At 41.3% G+C, this 24,216-nt stretch overlaps 1 protein-coding gene and 1 non-coding gene across 2 annotated transcripts in view; one reads left to right on the top strand and one right to left on the bottom strand.

Annotated features, from left to right (window-relative positions):
- SLC6A5 (solute carrier family 6 member 5) overlaps positions 1-24,216 on the bottom strand; it is a 55,009-nt gene that overhangs the window by 10,569 nt on the left and 20,224 nt on the right. The window contains exons 9-12 of the mRNA XM_039911315.1: positions 23,213-23,337; positions 12,881-12,993; positions 11,982-12,113; positions 11,315-11,414 (exon numbers count right to left, since the gene is read on the bottom strand). Of these exons, the coding sequence (XP_039767249.1) occupies positions 11,315-11,414; positions 11,982-12,113; positions 12,881-12,993; positions 23,213-23,337 (470 nt within the window). The remainder of the gene's footprint in view (positions 1-11,314; positions 11,415-11,981; positions 12,114-12,880; positions 12,994-23,212; positions 23,338-24,216) is intronic.
- LOC114810691 lies at positions 7,544-7,681 on the top strand. Its single transcript, XR_003758386.1, has one exon. It is a non-coding gene; the product is annotated as a small nucleolar RNA SNORA7 (small nucleolar RNA).

The following is a 24,216-nucleotide window of genomic DNA, read 5'->3' as shown; positions in this document are numbered from 1 at the left end:
GTGAAGGGGATGAAAGTCAGATTGCAGAGGGTCAAGGAGAGAATTGGACGAGAGGAACTTGAGAGAGAGGGTGTAAACAACTCCCTCAAGGAGTTTTAGAAAGGAATGGTAGGGGGGAGATGGGAAGATAGCTGAAGGGAGCTGTGGGGTCAAGGGAGGGTTTCTTTAGGATGGGGAGACACGAGCATGTTTTTTGAAGAGTGAACAATTGAAGATGGTGATCAGGGAGGGAAGAAGAGAGAGGGAAAGTGTTTTGATAAGGTGCAAAGGGATGGGATTGGATGTTCTGGGGGAAGGGGTGGCTTTTGAAGAAGGTAGGATACATCCTCTTGAGATACTGCTGGGAAAGATGGAAGGTCAGTAGTCTCTTCATTCCACTCCAAAGAGCTGTTCATTCTGTAACTTCAAGGGGTTCTGGTTTGGGTGCATGCAGTCATGAAGATGGAGTGTAATGTTAATCCTTTTGTTTACCTGGTGGTTTAAAAGAGAAGGAAATCAAAGAAAACAACTGGACAAATGTGCAAAACTGGGTATAGAGTAGTCGCTGGGTGAAGCATAGCCCTGGGTGGGAGAGCAGGAGAGTGACGAGGGTGTTCTGACCCTGGTGTTTCTGGGATATGTAGCCTCAGAATTGCTATCTGGGAAATGGATTGAGTTTTCAGATCCCAGAAACATAGGGGCAGATGCCTTGCAGCCATTGCTGAGCCCCACTTTGCTAATGGCCGTAGAGCCAGGGGGTTAAAGCTCTCATAGGTTTCCTTGCTGCTTCCTGTTCCTCCTTGCACTATTCAGAGACTCCCGGCCAGAGCTGACCTGCTGCCCAGCCTCTTCCCCTCAGACCTACAGTTCAAGGGAAGCAGTGACCACTCTGCATCGGGTCGTGTTCAACAGGGGTAGCTCCTGCTCCCCATGGACCAGTTGCCCCTCTTCACTCCTCCCTCTGCCCCTTTTTGTACCCCATCTCAATATTATGCCCCATAACTCCCTTCAGTTATTGCCCCATCTCCCTCCTACCATTCCTCTCCAAACTCTATGGGTGAGTTTGCTAGCTCCAATTCTCTTCTTAATCCCCTCTAATCTGGCCTCTGCCTTCTTCACTCCACGGAAACTGCTGTTTTAAAGGTCCCCAATGACCATCTTCTTGCCAAATCCAATGGCTTCTACTCCATCCCAATCCTTCTCAACCTCTCATCTCCCTTCAACACTGGTGAACCACCCTCTTCTCCTGGAAACGTTCTCTTCACTAACACTATTCTCTCCTGTTTCTCCTCCTATCTCTCTGGTTATTCATTCTCATTCTCTTTGGCAGTCTCCTTCTCTGCCTTTCACTCTCTTACTGTGGGAGACCCTCAAGTCTCAGTTCTGGTTCCCCTTCTATTCTCCATCCAAACTGATTCCTTCAGAGAACTCATTCACTCCCATGACTCCAACTACCACTCTATGTGGATGATTCCCAAATCTACATCTCCAGCCCTCACCTTCTCTGTCCTCTACAAATTCACTTTTCCTTTGGCCTTCAGAACATCTTTTACTTGGATATCTCAACTACACCTCAAACTTAAGATGTCCAAAACAGAGCTTCTCATCTTTCCACCCAAACTCTGTGCTCCCACTGACTTTCCTGTCATTGTAGACAGCACCATAATCCTCCCTCTCTCACGAGGCTGTAACATTGGTATTAACTTCAACCCATTTCTCTCATTCAACCCACATAGTCACCAAATCTTGTCAGTTCCACCATTACAACACCATAAAAATTCACACTTTCCTCTCCAACAAAACCGCTACTTCGCTATACAAGCACTTATATCCTGCTTTGACTACTTTATCTGTCTCCTTGTTGACCTCCCTGCCTCCTGTCTCTCTCCACTCCAGTCCTCACTTCACTCTGCTGTATGGATCATTAAAAAAAAAATTCTGTCCATGTTTTCCCATTTCTCAAGAACCTCAAGTGGTTGTCCATCCACCTCCACATCATCCAAAGCTCCTTTTCACTAACTTTAAAGCACTCAATCACCCTCTTCCTTTCTATCTTACCTCACTGAGATCCTACTACAATCCAGAATGCTCACCTGGCTTTTCTAATGGCAACCTAGATACTACATTTTGATCTCATCTATGTCATCCACAACCACTCACCCACAACCTCCCTCTGACCTGGAACTCTTCTTCCGTATGCAACACCCTACCACTGTCTCCACTTACAAATCCTTATTCAAATCTCATCTCCTCCAAAAGCCTCCCCTGACCAAGCCCTCATTTCTCTTGTTCTATTTTCCTTCTTTGTTACCCTTGCACTTGAATCTGTAGCTTTTTATTCATCACAGCCTTAACCCCACAGCACTTATGTAAATATCTGCAATTTATTTTAATGTCTGTCTCCCCCTCTAGACTGTATGCTCTTTGTGGGCAGGGAACATATCTGCCAACTCTGTTGTATTGTACTCGCTCAAGTGCTTAGTACAGTGCTCTGAATGAAGTAAGCACTCAATATATAAGATTCACTCATTCATTTATTCATTCAATTGTATTTATTGTGAACTTAGCACTGTATTAAGCACTTGGGAAAGTACAATACAACAATAACAGTGACATTCCCTGCCCACAATGAGTTTACAGTTTAGGGGTTGGGGGGGGCGGGGGGAAGACAGACATCAATACAAATAAATAAAATTACAGATATGTACATAAGTGCTGTGGGGCTGGGAGAGGGGAAGAGCAAAGGGAGCAAGTCAGGGCAACGCAGAAGGGAGTGGGAGATGAGGAAAAAGTGGGGCTTAGTCTGGGAAGGCTTCTTGGAGGAGATGTGAATTCAAAAAAGCTTTGAAGCAGGGGAGAGCAATTGTCTGGTGGATTTGAAGAGGAAAGCCAGACACAGGACAAGGGCGAGGGGTCAGTAGAGAGAAAGGCAAGTTTGAGACACAGTGAGAAGGTTAGCACTAGAGGAGTGATGTGTGCAGGCTGGGTTGTAGGAGAGAAGCAAGGTGAGATAGGAGGGGGCAAGGTAATAAAGTACTTTAAAGCCATTGGTAAGGAGTTTTTGTTTGATACGGATGGGCAACCACTGGAGTGTTTTGAGGAATGGGATAACGTGTCCTGATGATTGATTGATTGATTACTCAATATGGCTGTGACTTGAATCAATCAAGCAATGCTCTGGTTTGAGCACTTACTCTTTTCAAAGAACTGTACTAAGTGCTTGGGAGAATACAACAGAGTTGCTAGGCACATCCATTCCCTGACTACAAGGAGCTTACAATATAGAGGGGGAGAAACCCATTAATATAAACAAATAAATAATGAATAAGTACATAAATACTTTGGAGCTGAGTGGGCTGAATATCAAATGCTTGAAGAGTACACATGAGGAAAACAAGCAAAATAAATCACCTTACCAGCCTGCCTACACTCTTGGTCCAGACAATCTTCCCACCAGGTAGCAAAAATACTGCAGTTAGAATTCTGGGTTTCATGCCCAATATCTTTTTTAAAAAAATATCAGATTATTAAGTAGGCAAATAGCTACATACAAAAGTGCCCTCTAAAATTAAATCGTAATATCTATTAATATTTTTTTCTGACATACCTTTTTCAGTGGAGCTAGGCTTGTGTGTTAATAGTTATCAATAATGGACAGCATCTAAACTCTAAAGAATAATTTCTAATAAATGTAAGTAATGCACCTTTACATTGTCTAAAGATACATGAAAGTAAATTTTCCTCTGCTACCATCTTCATTCATCCATTCTTTCAATCCTATTTATTGAGCACCTACTGTGAGCAGAGCACTGTACTAAGCGCTTGGGAAAGTACAATAGAGCAATAAAGAAAGACAATCCCTGCCCACAATGAGCTCACAGTCTAGAGTCTAAATTAAATTACAGATATATACATAAATCATGTGGGGCAGGGAGAGGGGGGAAGAGCAAAGGGAGCAAGTCAGGGTGATGCAGAAGGGAGTGGGAGATGAGGCAAGGCGGGGCTTAGTCTGAGATCTCATCTCCCTCTCTGATGAGAAGATGCACTGCAGAAAAGTGTGGGGAGATGAGGAATGGTGGTGAGGAAAGAAGGGAAGTAAGAAAGAACCGTGTGCAAGTGAAAAGAGCATGGGCCTGGGAGACAGGATCTGAATTCTAATTCTTCCTCTGCCGTTTGCCCGCTGGGAAACCTTGGACAAGTAATTTAACTCTTCTATGCCTCATTTCTTTATCTGTAAAATGGGTATTAAATACCCATCCTCTCTCTTCTTTAGAGTCCCTGTAAGCCCCCATGTGGACTAGGGGCTGTGACACACCTGATTATCTTGTATTTAATCCAGTATTTAGTGCAATGCTTGGCAGACAGTGAGTTCTTAACCAATACCACAATTATTATTCTCATTAGAGAGCCACTAGAAAGACAGGGTTAACATCACTTTATCCACTCTTATCCTCACAGGATTTTTACTTTAGAGAGAACAGAAAGCTTATATAAGATGAAAATTTAACAAAAACAATTTTCAGAATTTTATGCTAAAATGTCTCAAATTGGAGCTCACTGTCAAAGCCGGGTTTTTTGAAATATCAGATCATTCATTGACTTTGACTTTCAGAATGAGCATCTTTGTTGCCTCTTTGTGGCCAACTGAGGAAAGTGCATGCTTTGGTTATTTCTAGCACCCGTTATTCTTTTGGTGGGAATTTTCATGATTGCTTGAACCCAAATTTATCATTAAAACAATCATAATAACCACCATCCACTAGTGGGTTGTTGTTCAAGATTATTTTCAGTAATCATACTGCTGTTCTTAGGGCACACGGCCTTAGATAAATTGATTGATGAGGTCCCAGATCTATCAGTCAATCATACTTATTAAAGATATACATAGAAATTCATCCTCACGCTCCTCTATGCTCATCAAACCATTCTGATTATGGGCAGAGTACTGACATTTCAATGGATGAAATAACATGAACGCAAGCAAAAACCTCAAGAGATCATGTTTGCATTCAAGACTTTGTTTTTTTAATTAAAATTCTTGATGAGCTCGGTAAGCAGGATGAATAACAAGAATTGAAGGCATATTTATTCCATCATTAAAGCGTACTGTTTGGTTCAGTGCCAACATCCTTATCATGAAAAATAGTAGTACATGAGAGAGATGTTCAGGGGAATAAAACAAGCAATTGTTGAGGTTGGAGATACATCACATCAATTTAATATATCGTTGTTATGAGAGATGTGGAAATTGAATTAAAAATTTCAGATCTGGCCTGGAATAAATCCACTAGAATTCAATAACTCCTTATGTCAGTTACTTGATTACATATTACTGAAGCCTACAGTCCATGTTTGGCTGCTAGTAAGATTCAAATTCATTTTTAAAAGGGATTTTACTTACTTGGAAGGTCAAAATGTCCTTATAAAACTCAAAGAAATTTTCACTTTCAAATCTGGATGCCTAAACTCTGACTGCCCTTTTATGAATATTGATCTGAGATCTTAAATATGGATTGATTGATCCAGTCTAGGCAATACAGTGTAAAACTTAGTCTGCTATATTTTAAAAGCATGACCATAAATGGCATTCCCTAGATTACTGAAAATAGAGAGGAAGTGTAAATCTTGACAACTTTTCCCTATTTTGTTTATTTCTGAACCTTGCAACCGAGGAGAGATAGACATCTTTATTTTTAAACTCTGTCCCAATACACCTTCTCTGGTGTTAACTTATAAAACCTCATTTTTTAAGGTTATGACATTTAATAAGACTTTAACAGAAAGCTTAAAGACAAAGTATAGTAATTTTCATTATCTTTTTTTCCAACTTTAACCATTATTTTCAAAAATTCTACCTTTCATGGCATTTTTAATACAGCTGAAGCTTGAGCCTAATAAATAGAAAGCAAAAATACCTGGAGTTACAGTATTCAAATATACTTCAGATTTATTCTCTTCTCCTAAATCCTAAGATTCTTGAAGGTAAATGGATTTCCAGAATTATCCCTAGAGTAATCAGAAGCAGCGTGGCTCAGTGGAAAAGAGCCCGGGCTTTGGAGTGCAAGGTCATGGGTTCGAATGCCGGCTCTGCCACTTGTCAGCTGTGTGACTACGGGCAAATCACTTAACTTCTCTGGGCCTCAGTTACCTCATCTGCAAAATGGGGATTAAGACTGTGAGCCCCACGTGGGACAACCTGATTCCCCTGTGTCTACCCCAGCGCTTAGAACAGTGCTCCGCACATAGTAAGCACTTAACAAATACCAACATTATTATTATTAAAGATTTCTTCTGAGAAGCTACGAAATCCACTTTCTGGCAGTGAGTACAAAGACCATGCCTTCTTTCGTTGTATGTTCTCAGGCACCTAGTACAGTGCTCTGCACATAGTAGGTGCTCAGAAAATACTAATGATGATATGTAAAGTGCCAAAGCTGTTACTTTTGAACCACGCTCAACATCCTGAAGTATTTAAGGAAGGGAACTGGGGAAAGTTGACTTTTCTGAGGTTTCTCTTTGAGCCCAGTTCTCCAACATGCATACTTGAAATTGGATTCATAATAAGCCCAGGGGCAGCAGCTTTCAGTTAATTTGTGAAGGGTAGAAATAAAGTTCCTCCTACTTTAAGGCTGGGTACACCGTAAATTTGCAACTTGCTAATCTATGACTCTCTTAGCAACTCAAAGATTTCTGGGAAACTTTTGCTGTTTGGATTCCTCTAATTAAAACATAGGTGGAAGATTCTACCTTCCCACATCCTCCTCTGATTGTTTCGCCTAGGCAGGAGCTGACTAATGGACAAATCTTCCTGTTGAGTGCTCCCCGAGCCATCGCCGGCTCTGACTAACGGAAAGATCTGCCTGATGAGCTCTCTGTATCAATGACACAACTCCCTCTGGTTTGAACATGGATGGTAGGTACAGCAGACACTGTATCTTATTTCTCATGGCACCAGGCACTCCATTTCCAAGGAGTCTTAGGTCTACCAGGTCCATGTTCTTCCCATAACTAAAGCAAAAACTCTGGGAAAAGGGATATTAGAGACTGTGGGAGATGGGAGTGGAGGGGATGGAGGGGACAGCCAGAATGTGATCGCTGGAATTAGGGGAGGATGGGGACAGAGGTGTTTTCCCCCTCTTACAAGCCTCAAGGAGTTTCAGAACATTTTGAAGTCTGATAATAAACTGGAATCAAGTTTAAGGAAAACAAAAAATATTTTTGAGCCCCTGCTTTAAGACTGGAGCTTTTAGTTAGGCACAGGTGACCGGATGAGTGAGAAGGCTTCCAGCTCCAGGAAAATTGGGTGTAAATGGAAGGATTTCAGGGAGCAGGAGGATGGGTGGCCTTCTGGTGAAGTGGGCAGGACCTGATCCACCCTGCTTCTGGCCCCCAACCCCAACCTGCCCCTTCTCTGTTAGGAATAGCAAACATGAGCCTTAGTAGTCTTGAAAAAGGGAATAATCACTTTGCAAAGCTGCCTCTAAAACAATCAATCATGGGAAATTCACCAAAGATAAGGATCTCTGTCCATACAGTCAGATTAGCTTCATGGCACCTAAATGCTCCCCTCTCAGAGTCGCATCTGGAGAGTTTCCAGTACTCTACCAGTCACAACTACAGGAGGGAGAGTCAAGCAGAGGCGTACCCATTCCATTCCTAGTATGGGCAGTGACTAGCAAGTGGAAGGCAATCTGCTACAAGCCCAAACTCACCTGCGCTGGGCAGCAGCGGCTTGGGAGAGAGTCGAGGGCAGAGACTCGTTTACTGCATGGAAGGAGGCAATGGTAAACCACTTCCGTATTTTTACCAAGAAAACTCTATGGATACACTAACAGAATGATTGCAGGTGGAAGTGGGGGCATTCTGGGAGAGATGTGCCTATGGCATCATTATGGATCAAATATGACTCAACAGCATAAGACAACAACAACAACAACCCAAATGCTACGCATTATCTGTTTTCACTAGTGCGAACTACAGGATAGCCCTCCCAACTCTTAATAATTTAATAACTCTTAATAACAACTGCCTAAAAACTAAGAAACTAATAACTAATGATGAAAAACTCTCTCGCTTTGTATTTTTGGATTGTCTGTTTGCCGTTGGTGTCTATGTGTCTCTCCATATGTGTTTACATGGCTGCAACTCAGAGGTTCACATAGAAATCCTCCAGTGACTGCATTTGAAAAACTCTGGCTTAGAGTCAGTCCTGCCTGGTCATTTCTCATTCTCTGCCCAGAGGAATGATCTAGTTTCCTTATAAGTTTATGATGAATTAAGACAGATTTTTTATGGCATTTGTTAAACTCCTATTATGTTTCAAACACTGTTCTAAGCACTGGGGTAGGTTCAGGTTAATTAGGTCAGACACAATCCTTGTCCCACATGAGGCTCACTGTTTAAGTAGGAAGGAGAATAGGCATTGATTCTTCAATATCTCTGTCACCGGAAGTTTATTGTAAGAAAAAAAAATCTCATCACTGTCAAAACTGTGGAGACGAATAGATTTTAAAAACAAAACCCACTGTGAGAAGCAAGGGGGTCTTCATAGGCAAAAGTCCTCAGCTATTTCAGATCCAGTTTTGTTCGGAATCTCCAAGCTCACAAGAAGGATTGGGAAAAAACTATCTATTACCATCATGAACTGGGAGAGGGTTTTTTTTGACAACTTCTTATTCTTGTTAGGTTTCCAATTCCTAATTTTCATTTCAACAGGAAATCTTGAGGTAACAAGGGAAGATTCTTTAGCATTAGCTTTGTTCTGTTTGCAGCAGTAGAATACCAATTAAAGGGCCAAGCTGTTATCATTTATGAAAACTTGAAAATCCATGTGAAATTTCAGAATGCTTGTGATTTCTCATAAATTTAGTTTAGAATTTACCCTTAACTCCATCCCTGTGCTCAGGAATTAACAATTCAGATGTCATTAAGCAACTGTTGTAGTTGGAAAGAGACTGGGACTGGGAGTCAGAGGACATGGGTTCTAATCCTGTTGCCTGCTGCATGATGTTTTACCTCATCTGTAAAATGGAGCGAAAGAAGTTCTTTAAAGCTATCAACTCCATGTGGACTGTCTGCAATTTATTTTAATGTCCGTTTCCCCCTCTAGACTGTAAGCTCCTTGTGGGCAGGAAACATATCTACCAACTTTTGGTACTGTATTTTCTAAAGTGCTTAGTTCAGTGCTCTGCTCTCAGTGTTCAATAGATGTCATTCATTGATTGACAGAGACTCTGTCAGCTCTGCTAATATGGTATCTACCTCAATACTTAGAATAGTGTTTGGCACAGAGTAAGTGCTTAACAAAAAAACACAATAATGATAATAATCTAAAAGTGTTGGGGCTTTTTTTGGAGAAATTTGTTGGATTTCACCTTTCTCCCTCTCCAGCCCTCTTTTAAACAGAGGACTAAATCTCAGGTACTGTTCCTTACCTCCTAACACCCATTACTAAATGCACAAGGTTTTCAACTCATGAGTTAAATAGTCCCAGAGTTAAATGTGACAGCCCCTGTTTGAAGCCTTCCTTCAAGTCCTTCACAGTCTCACACTGAAAGTGGCAACCGGTTTTGTCTCAAAAATATGCAGACTTGACCAAGTTACTGTTCAGTCTCTGCCAACCAACCAAATCCATTGTTATGCCCCCTCGGCCCTTCTCCTCACTCTAAATCACTGTTACCTCCTTTGTCAATCCCAGAATGGAGCTGGTCCTCTACCTGCAGCTAAAAGCAATAAGAAACAGTATACTGGGTCATACTAATGGCCCTTCCAGGTCTGAATCCAGTCTCCAGAAGCAGCCACGTGAAGATTGCCTTCTTGAAATAATAATGATGATTGTATTTGTTAAGGGCTTACTATGTGCCAAGTACTGTTCTAAGCACTGGGGTAGATACAAGGTAACAGGTTGTCCCACATGGGGCTCATAGTCTTAATCCCCCTTTTATAGATGAGGGAACTGAGGCACAGAGATGTTAAGTTGCCCAAAGTCACAAAGCTGATAAGTGGCAGACCCGGGATTAGAACCCATGACCTCCGACTCTCAAGCCCATGCTCTTTCCACTAAGCCACGCTGCTTCTCTAGATGGCAAGGTCACAGCCAAAGCAACATGCTTAAAAAACCCTTCTAACATGACTCTCTATAAGGCTGTCAAAAGAATTTCAGAGAAAAAAGGACTAGAAGGACCTACAAACCCATAATATAAAGGACTGATTTCACCTACACCTCCCAGAAGCTATTACGAATTCATTCTGAGGGCAGTTTGCTTTTTCTGCCAATAGTGGAAAAAGAACTCCACATTTTCCTGTGTGGGGCACTGGAGAAAACTTGAAAAAAACCATAGTTCATCTGATGAGCTGTGGCTATCTGAGCTACCCTGAAACAGCCAGAAGAATTCCATATGATAAGGCATTTCTCTCTGCTTCAACTATTGCTGGGTAAAATGGAAGCTGGGGTGAGCTAATTTGGGGTTATTTTAATCTAAACTCTTTTCTATTTACTTCTCCCAAGCAAAGTCTCAAGATGTCTGTGGCCAAAAATTTGGTGAATGTCTTCTGGAAATCAGACAATCAAGCTTTGCCTTTGCATCTCTCACCTTTATTGATTTTAAATATCATTCTGCAAGGCCTGAAGCTTTTTATCTTCTGTTAGTATTCTTTTCGATTTGTAATTTTGATTACATTTTAACTTAGACCATTATTCTGTTTGAAAATCCCAACTGGTCACTGACTGGAATTTTTAATATTGCAAATGCCTTGGGTTGTTGTGAATATAGATACTGGTTGACCTTAGTCCTAGTTTGGTGTTTATACAGCTATGAAGTCCCAATCTCCATTTTGTGAGGCAAAATTTTCAGTCTACTTGACATCTATCTAAATGGGCCAACGGGTGGTGTGTCAACATACTTGAGAGAAAAGATGGAGAAAACATTTCCAAAGACTACCAGAAGGAGCATAGACTAAAAGGAAGGTTCCTTCCCCATGTCATCTCTCTTCTTCACACAGAACATCTCAAGTCTAGAAAGAGTGATATCTCCCTTAGACTATAAATCCTCTGTGGGTAGGGAATGTGCCTATCAACTCTGTTATATTCTACTCTCCAAGTGCTTAATACAGTGCTCTGCACACTATTAAGTGCTCAGTAAATACGATTGATTGATTGATTCTATTTTCATTTTTCTGGCTTGAAAAAATTCAGCTCTGCAATAGACAAAGTGAAGTGACTACGTTTGGTTGAGTCCCTTTACTTCTTTTTTTCCTATAAAAATCCCAATCATCCCTAGATCCCTCCCCCTATGCATTGAAGCACTATTTTAAGACTTGCTCGGTCATTTCTTACCATAGACATATGAAATTCCAACAAGTTCAAAGATGGCAATGATGACCAGTGCATATGAAGCCGCATATGTGTCCACAAGTTGAAACATGTAAATTCCACCCTAGAGTCAATGAGAGAATTCCGAAGTTAAGCATACCCTCTCTGTCTTCCCAGGCACCACAATCCAATACCTCCAACTTCTAGTTCAAAGTTGTGTTATGGAATATCTCACTTCTAAGTCATGAGACAGCTGGTTCCATATGATAACAACTGCTGTCTATTGGGAATGAATTAACCCAATCTGATAGATTGAGATGACACTCTTGGCAGATCACTGGAGCTGGCAGGGACTCTGACCCAACTTCCTACCATTAACAGTAATCAAAATTTAGTAAGAGAAGATATGCAATTAGTGCTGCCTAATTTGGTACTCTTTTCAGGATTTATCTTTCAAACAAATACTGACCCACCCAAAGGCTGAATTTAAAATCCAAAGCACTTGGAACAAAATCACAGATCAAAAGGAAACTCTTCATATTTTCTTTCCTGGGTCCAGGATTTCTAATCAACTTGCATAGTTTTCATTTGGGAAGGTAAGAGATTGGTCACTTGGCCAGGGTCAGCCAGGGCAGTGGCCAGAGGGTACAAAGGGGGAAGCCCAAGAGCACTGCAGCAATAAGCATCTTACCTGAGTGATCATAGGAAAGCCCATGATGAAGAAACAGATGCAACAACCAAGCGTAAAAACAGGCTTATGGGTTCGCAAGTACTTTGGAAACTCATCTGAGATGGATGTCACTATAGTTTCAATAGTGGCAAACTGAGGAGGTTGCAGAAAAAGAAATCATTTAATCAGACACCCCACTCTAGAGAGTTGCACAAATTTAATACCAGAAAAATCTACAGGGCAATTATTAGAATGGATCTTCAGTTGGTTAGAATAAATCTTCAGAATCCCACCCACTAGATTTACTCAGGAGAGTGTTTTGATCTCATTCCGTACCTTTGATATGTTGATCCTTTTTGTGTCATTTCCATTTTATTTGATTTTCTATTAGTAAAAAGGAATATATTCACTGCCCAAACACATCTGATAGGTATCTGCTATTACTCAAAACCACCAATCCTTTCAGGATTTCATCAAAGTCTCCTGAAAATTTCCTTCAACTTCTTTGTCCTCATCATCCCCAAGCTGATGTTGGGTGAAATGACACCAAATGACCAAAAGTACTCAAGGCATATCCCTGGGACCCAGTCTGGAAAAATAGAGCTATGTCTGGCACTGCCACTTGTCCTCTGTGTAACCTTGGCCAACTCATTTAACTTCTTTGTGCTTCAGTTCCTCATCTGCATAATGGGCATTAAGACTGTGAGCCCTATGTGGAGAGGGACTGGGTCCAACCCAAATATCTTGTATCTACCCCAGTGCTTAGTACAGTGCCTGGCACATGCAAGTGCTTGACAAATATCACAATTATTATTATCATTAGTAGCAGTAGTGAATGAAGCAATTCCACTCTAGAGGTGCTTCTGAGGTACAAGTCATGGGTTACCAAAAGAGGAGAAAAAAAAAACCACTCTACCTACCATTGTGTCCAATCCCAGCGTCAGAAGCATCAGAAAGAATATAATGGCCCAGAATGGAGAGAGAGGCAGCCTGGTTAAGGCTTCTGGGTAAACCACAAAGGCAATACCTGGCCCTGGACATAACAAAACAAAATTAAATTGCAGGTTCTCAACTCACACTCAGATCATCATAAGATATGAGAACACACAGTAGCTTAAATTCAAGGACATTCTGAGGTTGAGGTTCTAATGACTTTCTGGCTAGGATGAGGTAGATGGTTTTCTAGTTAGGTTGTTTATTCCTGGAGTAAGAATAGTATCAATCTCTTAATCAGTGGTATTTATTGAGAATGTACTGTGTGCAAAGCACTCTACTAAGTGCTTGGGAAAGTACAAGTTTTTGGTAGACATGTTCCCTGCCCCCAAGGAGCTTACAGTCTAGACAGGAAAATAGACATTAAAATAAAGTAGAGAGGGTTGAATTCAAGTGTTTAAAGAGAACAGATCCAAGAGGATAGGTGATATGGAAGAGAGAGGGAGTAGGGGAAATAAGAGCTTAGTCAAGGAAGGCCTCTTGGAGGAGACGTAATTTTCGTAAAACCTCCCTCTGACCCCAAACTCCCTTTCCTTCCATATATGACACACCTAGACTCTCCCTAACTTCATAGCCCTATTAAAATCACATCTTCTCCAAGGGGCCTTCCCCAACTAAGCCTTATTTTCCCCCTTTCCCTCTCTTTTCTATGTTGCCTATGCACTTAGATTTGTACCCTTTAAGCACTTGATATTCAACCCAAACTCAGCTCCACAACACATACACATATTCATAATTAATGCATTTATATTAATGTTTCCCCCTCTAGTTTGCAACCTCCTTGTGGGCAGGGAAAGTGTCTACCAACTCTGTTGTTTTGTACTCTCCCAAGTGCTTAGTACAGTGCTCTGCACAAAGTAAACATCCAAAAAATGCCATTGATTAATTTTGGACCACCACCATCTGCCACACTTGTTCCTTAACTTCATTAGCCAATCATAACACAGGTTTCTGTAAGCCTACTTTTGTCGGAGTCATGAGTCCTTTAAGGTGTTATTGATGCAATAATTGTTTTGCTGTAAATAAACTTTGACCTCCAAAGCATTTGCACTGTATCCATCTCGATGGCTTCTCCTGACCATGCTCAGTGGTCTTTGTTACCTGGTCAACAGAATCATGGGTAAAAGCTTGTTTATTGTTTCTATTGGAGACTGTGGCTTGAGTTTTCTGTTCCCAACAGGGCGGTTATAATTATTCTTGTAGGATTCTTTGCAAATGTTTACATTCTCCAGAAGTTTAATGTTTAGCTGCCTTGGATATATGGAGAACAATCTTCAAAGCAATGCCAGATAATCAGCATGTGTTTTGAGCATATCAGATAATGGTCTGTCCATTCAGCACTCTGCTCCATGTCTGAATGTAGCCTTCATCCTTGAGTTCTACTATGACAGAGTTGATGAGATATCACTGTCTATATCATAGATGCATCCAGGTTTGGGAGGCAAAACATAGTGTTGACCATGATATTGTGCTATCACATTCACTCAGCAAGTCAACCATTTTTTATGGCTTTTATTAAGCACTATGAGCCAGGCACATACTAACCACTGATACAAGTTAATCAGGTTGGACACAGTCCCTGTCTCATGTGGGGCTCACAGTCTTAATCCCCATTTTACAGATGAGGAAACTGAGACACAGAGAAGTGACTTGCCCAAGATCACACAGCAGTCAAGTAGTGGAGCCAAAATTAGAACTCAAATCCTTCTGACTCCAGGGCCATCATCTATACTCTAGGCCACAGTTACTTCTTTAACAGCCATTGATTTTGAGTTTGCCAGTCTCGTGATATCAATGACTTTCTTCCATATGGGCATCACTACCAAATCTAGCATTAAAATCACTCATTAAAATTAGTTTAATCAGATATTGGCATTCCTGCTGTAGGCTTGTCCAAATCTTGATAGAAATGTTATTTTTTCTTCATTAACGATCATCTCTGTAGAACATATTCACCTTAATTTCCTCCTCGGTGAAACAGGGAGAGCAATGTCTCTAAAGGACATTTCAAGTGTCAAGTTCCTTGGAAATATCACCAAATAAAAAATGATAATGGGCAAAACTTTAAAATAAAAGTTAGTGCACTGAGGGGTATGCAACCACAGTAGGATGAAATAATATTATTTGGCATTTATAACTGAAACATAATCACACATTAAATGAAATATATTGCACTATTAGCTCTTAATATTGGCAGGGCTTGGGGTTATTTAAAACAGAAAGAACAAAATGGTAAGATATTGCACCTTTAGGTATTTATTTGACAGTCTGTAACACCAAGATTTAAAATATTCCTTTTGTGAACCATAAAAGAAAAGTTGGCATAAAGTACAGTTCAGAATGAGTCTCAAATGTAGAGAGAAAAGAAACCCATTTATGGCCAGAAGCCAGCCCAAAACCTCAGTGACAGTGAAAGGCATAAAGTCAATATGTCTATCTTGAAATACTCACTGCTAGAGAATCAAGAAGGGCAGGAGTGGTAAGCCCACCAGAGTTAGGGTTTAGCTACCAATTTCTGCCCTTTTTTATGTAATAGGAGTGAATCCTTTTGATACTACTTAAATTTTTTTTAAAAAGAGCTCTTCCCCAATGAGGTAACCGTAAACTCAGTTCAACTGAACTAGCATCTCTGGGGAACATGAGGTTGGCAGAACATTTTTCAATTGACATCCCCAGGGCCACTTCATGAGCCAGTGTTGACAACAATCCCACCTGCGGGGATTCTTTGAAAAACCTCACAATAAATGAAACAGTGGCTGTTGATCGCCATGGGGACTCTCAAATTAGTCTAAGGGGTTCACTTCCCAAAGAGTCATCTGGGTCTACCTGGGATGTGGAATATATTACCTTCAAGGGAATTCTAGCAAAGTTCAAGTGTAAAACACATTTTCTGACACTGTATGTTCATGACAGCCTTCCAGTCAACTTATTTTATTGAATGGTAGCTATGGAAATAAATACTGATGCTTATATCTAGGGTCTAAAATAAACTGGGTTGGGCCTAATGAAACCAAGCTGTGGACTTAAAAGAAACAAATAGATTTTTTTTCCAATTTGCCTAGGTGGCAAGGGTGTCTATATCTCTGGAGGAAAATGAGAGTATTTGCAGCAGGTAGATCTGTGTTCTCTTATGGTCATGAAGAACAGGAGGAGGATGGGATAGGACTGGCCAATCAATCAATTAGTTTATTTATTAAGCACTTACTGCGTGCAGAGAGCACTGTTCTAAGTGCTTGGGAGAATACAATATAACAGAGGTGGTAAGTAGGTACCCTACCCAAAAGGCCCTTACAGTCTAGAGAGGAAGACAGACATTGAAAGAAATTACAGATATGTACATTAGTGCTATGGGATTAATAATGGGTAAATAAAGGGTACAAATCCAAGGGTAGGGAATGCAGAAAGGAGAGGGAGTAGGGTAAATGAGGGCCTAATTTGGGGAGGGGTTTTTAAGTAGACATGGTTTCAATAAGGCTTTGAAGGTTGGGAGAATGGTGGACTGTCGAATATGGAGAGGGAGATAGTTCTAGGCCAGAGGCAGGACATGGGTGAAGAGGCAACATCAAGATAGATTAGATTGAGATACAGTGAGTAGATTGGTGTTAGAGTGAAATGTGTGGGCTGGGTTGTAGTAAAAAAATCATAGAGATAAGATTGGAAGAGGCAACATTATAGAATGCTTTAAAGTCAATGTTAAGGAATTTCTGTTTGATGCAGAGGTGGATGAGGCAACCACGGGAGGTTCTTGAGGAGTGGGGAAACATGGATTAAATGTTTTTTTTAAAAAAAATCCAGGCAGCAGAGTGAAGTAAGGACTGCAGTGGGGAAGGACGGAGGCAGGGATTTTAGCAAGGAGGCTGATACATAGTCTAGGCAGGAAAGCGGAAATGCTTGGATCACCATGGTAGCAGTTTGGTTGGAGAGGAAAGGGCAGATTTTAGTGATGTTGTAAAGGTTGAACCAATAAGAATTGGTGACAGGTTGAATATATGGTCAGTGAGATGGGATCTACTGGTTTTTTAGAACACTCTACAAGACCAATGATGAGCTTTGTGAAGAGTGGATTGAAACCCTCTGAGAGGTTAGATCTAACAATAGGAAGATTTTTGGACCTCTTGGCTGTTTAGTTTCAGCCAAAAGCAGAGTGAACTGATGCCCTCAAGGGCATGTTGAAATGCCTATTCATGCTTCGGGAAGCATTTACAGAGGAGATAGCATGGTGTAGCAGAAAGCACCGGTCAGGAAGCCAGAGGACCCAAGTTTGAGTTTGAGTTCTCCACCAGCCTATGTGACTGAGGGCAAACTATTTAATTTCTCCGTGCCTCTATTTCCTCATCTGCAAAATGGGGATTCACCACCTGTTCTCCCTCCTACTCAGACTTTGAGCCCCTTAAAAGGAAGGTGCTGTGTCCAACAGTGCATGGCACATAATGAGTGCTTAACAAATACCACAATTATGGTTATTATTATTATTAGTAGTAGTAGCATTATTATAAGTCCACCAGCCCTTCTCTCAGGACTTTGATAGCTTCCTAATCCCTCCTAGAGCAGGGTTTCACAATTTTTTCAAGCAGGAAGTGCATCCAGCACATGAAGAGCAATCTCTGAGGATACAGTAATGACCCCCACACCAAGAGGTCCATGTGTGAGGGTCCCTAAATGGATCCTCTTGTGAGGGGAGGTCCTGAGCTCAGCCTGCCACTATCTTTAACATGACCGAGCATGTGCAGGTGCATTCTCAAGTTTGGAAAGATCCTTAAAATGCTACTCCTGAAATTTTCAGTAATCATGAGCCACAGAAATCAACCACTAGTACACTGATGGAGAGAATTTGTCTGTAACTAAAGGTCCATTAAATCAGTCAAAAATATCCCTGACCCAAGCTGGACTGTGGCCTTTATTTGAAAGCAACTAATGAAGTGACTGGAAAAAGATTATGAGAACCAGCAACATTTTATCATCTGGGTAGCTGAGCAGCCAATTGAGACTTCTTCTGGCTTCAGCAGCACCTTTAAACTACCACAGTAACCATAGATTAGAACTCCATTCGTGAGAGAATTGATGGGAAGACAGAATGATCAGAGCCAGTTGAATGGGAATAGTGACTTCCTTGGGAAATGGGCAGCCCAGAGTCAACTCCTTTTCCAAGAAGGAATCATCACTGATTAGATTTTTAAATTCACACACAGCTTTACACATAGGCTAAAAGCCATGAAGGCTGAGGTCTGAAATGGTTCATGCACACAACACAGTACCCAATTCACAAAACTTCCCAAAACCACTATAATTCAGTAGCATTTCTACAGTGGACCGATATTCATAAATAATTCCCTAGTGATTACAAGTGTAAATACACTTCAAAGGAACTTTACTGGCACACAGGGTGTTGTCTGCTCACTTGACAGAGTCTGACCATAGTCTTCACTGTTCTTTGGCTCTTTGAAGGAACATCTTGCACCCTGTGGATTTTTATCAATACCAGCTTTTCCTCAGTGGTGCCATACTTTAAATTATGGGGTTTTTTCCACCATCCTTATCCCAGGAGGTCAGCAGTGGTTAAAATGGCCCTGATTGACTTTATTTATTACTCCTTATTTATGAAAAATTGAAGCCCTCGGGTATTTGGGGGCTACATTAGTATCAGGAATCCAGTAGCTATCTTCAAATATTTTGTTACTTAGAATCTAATGCAAAGAGTTTTTTAAATTGAATTCTTTGTGGGATGGTGTTCAGGTTCACAAGGCTTTCCTAGTTGTGCTAGTGAAGTGCCTTGCATTGTTATTATTATCATGGTATTTGTTAAGCCCTTACTAAGTGCCAAGCACTATTCTAAGTGCTGGAATAGATACAAGTTAATCTGACCAGACTCAATCTCTGTCTCACTTGAGGCTCACAGTCTAAGTAGAAGGGAAAACAGGTATTGAACTCCCATATTACATATGAGGAAACTGAGGCACAGAGAAGTTAAATGCCTTGCTCAAGTTAATGAGTTGTACTTGCTTTATTTGTGCAAAGATTTTTTTCTTGACTCTTTCAGATCAAAGGGCTATTTGTTCTTCCTTTCTCCATTTAGAGGAAAATAAAACAGAATGATCAACTTCTTTGATGTTAGAATTCACAGGATACAATCAATCACATGCTCAACTGCAAAGAAACTACCACAATTCCATGGCAGCGACTTCTGCTTTCCTTGGATGTCTGCTGGTGGCCAGTGTGACTAAGAGAAGACCATACCACACGAGTTAGCTGACATCACAGCCATTTGATAAGGAAGCAAGTTCAGATGCCTGTCTCCTAAAGTGGCCAAAATAGAGGTTTGGACCAAGCCAGGGACTGGATAGTCATCGGACCCCTGATTCAAAAGACTAGAATGAGCAAGTTTCTTTTGGGTGTGCCAGTGAGCTCAAGTGTACTTGGGAGTCTGGGAGGAACTGGGTTCCACCTTAAACCTCCCTATAGCCAATCAAAAGACCTAAGGAACTCCAGAACGACCATCCCTGGGGATTGATTTCTGGAACCTGAAGTTGTTCTGGTCTTTGGGACCCTAGTGACTCCAGAGCTACCCCATATCTTGGTAAGCATCAATACTTGGATAAACTCTGAGTTTCTCTGCATCTAATAGGAGCGAGCCCACAGGAAAGACTGGTTGGTAAAGTCCTACAGGGCTGTAGTCAAACCAAGACCCCAGCTAGCTAGCCATACAACCTATATAAACTGTAAGGAGCAGTCAGGGTTACTTTCTCAGTAACCCTTCTCTCCAGAAGCAGTATGGCCTAATGGAAAGAGCACAGGCCTGAGTCAGAGGACAGGGTTCTGATACCAGCTCCTCCACTTGCCTGCTGTGTGACCTTGAGCCAGTCACTTCACTTCTCTGTGCCATGGTTCCATTATCTTCAAAATGGGGATTCAATGCCTGTTGTTCCTCCTACTGAGACTATGAACCCCACAGGGGACCTGATTATCTTGTCTCTACCCCAGCACTTGGCACATAGTAAGCACTTAACAAACACCACAATTATTATTATTATTATTACTAATTCATCCAGCAGCTATATAAAGTTTCCCTGCCAAAAGGGTTGAAATTTAATGAAAATGGGATCACTGAAAGGTAAAATATCCATCTCTTCTGGCAAAAGAAAATCTGTCTGAAGGCACCTTATTCAGTCACCAGCTACTCACTAATCAATTTCACTCTCATTATTTTTCAGAGGGAAAAAAAAAACCACAGTCTTTGTCAACTGCATTAGCGACCAGGTGGTTCTGTTCTGAAGGCCTGACTCATGGAAGTGGATTAGGCAGGGCCTCAAGAACCTGAAAGCAATTAAATTTTAGAATAGTTAGCCTCACTTCCAAGGTAGAAAAATGGCAAAGCTCTTGGCTAATAGAACAAATACTAACCTATTGAGTCCCCAGACATCACTGAGACTTTCCCATCCAAACAATTGATGATCACATTGGCTGTTTTGTGCCTGACTTTTATTATTAATAATAATTATTATTATTATAGTATTTGTTAAGCACTTACTATACACCAAGCACTGTTCTAAGCACTGGGATAGATACAAGGTAATCAGGTTGTACCATGTGGGGCTCACAGTCTTAACCCCCATTTTACAGATGAGATAACTGAGGCATATAGAAGTGAAGTGATTTGCCCAAGGTCACACAGCAAATAGTGGAGCCAGTATTAGAACCCATAACCTCTGACTCCCAAGCCCGTGCTCTTGCCACTAGGCCATGCTGCTTCTGCTCTTCTTTTCTTTTCCTCTCCTTGCGTGAGAAAAGGACGTTGGGGCACTCCGTTAAGTTCTGGGGCACTCTACTAAGCACTGGATATGAAGATCTGCTAATCTTGTAAAAATAATAATTGTGGCATTTTTTAGGCACTTACTACTTAAAACATTTTGCTAAGCGCTGAAGTCCCTACCCCACATGGGACTCATATTTTTAGACTGAACCACCCTGAGGGACAGGGATCAGGTATAATCACCATATGTCTATTCTTTCCCAGCCCTTAGAATACAATAAGCATTCAATAAAAAACCATTACTACTATTACTAATACTAAGAGAAATGAAAAAGAGGCAATTTTCAGAGGAGGAAACTGAAGCACAGAGAAGATAAGAAATTTGCACAAGGTCTGGTAAGTGGCAGGATAAGGATTAGAACCCAGGTCTCCTGATTCCCAGTCCTGTGTTCTTTCCATTAGGCCACAATGCTTAGTGCAAAATAAGTGTTATAAATAATCATTATTATTAGAAACTGAATGTTGAAAACTATGACCATCTGGTTTCTATCTCCAGTGAATGTGATGAAGAGGAAATGGGCTCCATTCTAATTTAAATTCTGCATGTTGCAGTTGAAGGAAGAATGTGAGTTTTAAGACATTAGAATCAATTAGTGATGGAGGCTGGAAGTGACTGAAAATAGTTTAAGAAGCCCTGAGTCTGGGATGGTTTTGGAGCAGCCAGCCTGGGCACAGAGAAATGTACTCTGTGGCCTCTCAAGAAAGCTCCCAGGCAATGAAGATTCTAGGTGAAACTCTTTAAATCTAGCTTTCTGCTTGGCGTGGCAAAGAATCCATCAGCAATCGATTTCCTAAAGGAAAGTCCAACCAAAATGCTGAATTGGGCATTTCAGAAATAGGAATGGGAATGACACATTTTTGAACTAGTTTCCAATCTTATGTCTTGATGACTCCTGCCATAAGAATCTTTGAAAGCTGGCTTTTCTAACATGTTCTGCTGCATTTGCTGACTAGGAATTTACAGTTGGGCAATCAGGTATCTTTCAAAAATAGATACTTTTCAGAGAGCATCACTCCAAAGAACAAGCACCATGTGGCATCCAGTTGTTCCCCCTGATCTGTGAAGCAACACAACCTTGTGTTCTGAGCCACTGTGCTCACTCACTGCTCAGCAGCTGTTGAGCACAGTCAGCTTGTGCAGGCACACAATGGTGCTAAGACCAAGCTTGCTATTTTTAAATTTACCACAAGGAGGGAATGATCTTTAGTAAAATACAGCCCATCAGGGCTCCCATTGAGTTGACTTTGGGGACGTTCCATAGATTTCCAAGGTCAAATCTTAGATATGAAAATGTGTTCAGTACCCATTGCAAGGCCAGACACTGAGCCTGGAAGAATAATGGATTCCCCTTTGTGTCTGGAGGCCCAGCCTGGTCTCATGAAGGGAGTGGAGAGACAACCGCAACTCTCCAAATGATTTCCTTTTCTACAATAATCATCTTCCCCACAGAACTGCTGCCTCACTACAAATACCTGGAGAATACCCTCTCCCCACAGGGAAGCCCCAAGTCAACTTTAAATATAAGAAAAACCTGGGAAAGTCATCTGCCTCTTTCTCAAGTTGGTTTATTTTGGGGGTTTTTTAATGGTATTTGTTTTTGTTTTTTTAAGGGTATTTGTGCACTTGCCAGGCACTGTACTAAGCCCTGGGGTAGATATAAGACAATCAGGTTGGACACAGTCTCTGCCCCACATGGGACTCACAATCTAGTTTGAGTGACGAGGATTTAATACCAATTTTACATGCTAGATGAGGGAACTAAGGCACAGAGAAGTTAAGTGGCTTGCCCAGTGTCACACAGCAAGCAACTGGCAGAACCAGGATTAGAACCCAGATTTACTGATACTCAGGCCTATACTCTTTCCACTAGGCCACTGCTTATAGCCCCCGATCCTCCCACTCTCCTACAGGCAATTCACCATGACATCAAACTCCTCATCCATCCCCGACAGCAGTGGTAGCCCTGGGATTGGTGGGGTCTGAACATTTTATTTTTTTTAATGGCATTTTAAATGCTTACTGTATGCCAAGCACTATTCTAAGTGCTGGGGTAAATACAAGTAAATCAGGTTGGACACAGTTCCTGTCCCACATGGGGCTCACAGTCTTAGGGCCTTCATTTTGATGACTATAATCAAATTGGGCATTATTATTTCAGAGTCAATTTGTTTTATTGATAAATTTTAAAAAGGTCTACCTTCTGATAAATCGAAACAGTGAGTCTGCCCACTGAGTTATCCCTGAAATGTGGGGCCAGAGGTGACCTTCCTCTAAGATCTACTAGATCTGCAAGCCTGTCAAACCAGCTAAAGGCCACAAGTCATAAATATTTGGACAGTTACAATGGGGATCCTAAATCCCTGAACCTCCATTTTCTAGACTTCCCTCCCAAACAGGGAAACCCAAAGGGATGGACCATAAAACTCAAAGCACACCACTATGGGTACATACCTTGGTCTGCCACATTTTCAATGTTGACTTTACGCTCATTTGCCATGAAGCCAATGACGGAAAAGATGACAAAGCCTGCAAAGATGCTTGTGGCACTGTTAGTACATGTTACAATTAATGTATCCCTGGAGAGAACAAACAATACCACATATTGCAATCTGTACCGCCGGAATTTCAGTTCACTCCAAAATAAGCGATTAGAGCAAAATAAGGATGTTGGAGAAATGACAACCATCATACAGTTCATTCAGTCATTCCTCCCTGGAATGCAGTGCCCTAAGATAGATCCAATTACAATGAATCACATTTACTAGAAAATTACATACCTGTTGGCAGGGCAAAATATTTCATCTCACTAAAGTTTCTCCAAAAAAGGCTTGATTTTAGATCCAACCCAGACACCCACACATCCTGTAATCTTAGATAAGTCACTTAACCTCTCTATAAAAGGGAACTGTTAAGTAATAGTCCCTCTGTGCCCTAAGGGTCATTTCTGGTATATGCATCCCTTTAAAAAGGGGAACTGGGATAAGGAAGGTGTTAGGGAAATCCCTGGAGAAGTGCGTTTCTTCACCCCAGCTCCCTCTTCCTTTAGTTGTTCTTGTCTGATGCTGATCAGGTCTGGGGCCTACAACATGGAGAAAGACCTAGAAACATAGTTTGTAAAGCTTTCGGTCTCCTCTGGATATTCCAGCCTGCCCATGCTAAATCAGGAGCAACTTCAATGTTCCCCAAAGCCTCTGATCTTCTCCCTCCTCCTGACCTCAACACTTCCATTTGTCCTGAAAACTGTTGGAAACTAATTCTCTTCCATTCATTTCTTTCCTCCCTTGAAAGAACTAATTGACACCTTCCCCAGGTTTATACAGGGAGGGTTCTATGACAGAGTGATTGACACCTTCTGCAGGTTTGTTGGGGAAGTGATTATCTTCCTTCCTTCCTTGGTTTTAAAGGTCCTGAGCAATTGTCCTTCTTCCAAGTGCAAATCTGACCACAAATCCTCA

The sequence above is a fragment of the Ornithorhynchus anatinus genome, chromosome 3 (assembly GCF_004115215.2).
Source record: "Ornithorhynchus anatinus isolate Pmale09 chromosome 3, mOrnAna1.pri.v4, whole genome shotgun sequence".
NCBI classification, from domain to species: domain Eukaryota; kingdom Metazoa; phylum Chordata; class Mammalia; order Monotremata; family Ornithorhynchidae; genus Ornithorhynchus; species Ornithorhynchus anatinus.
Note: the sequence above shows the minus strand (reverse complement) of the source record. Positions and strands in the feature narration are given on the sequence as shown.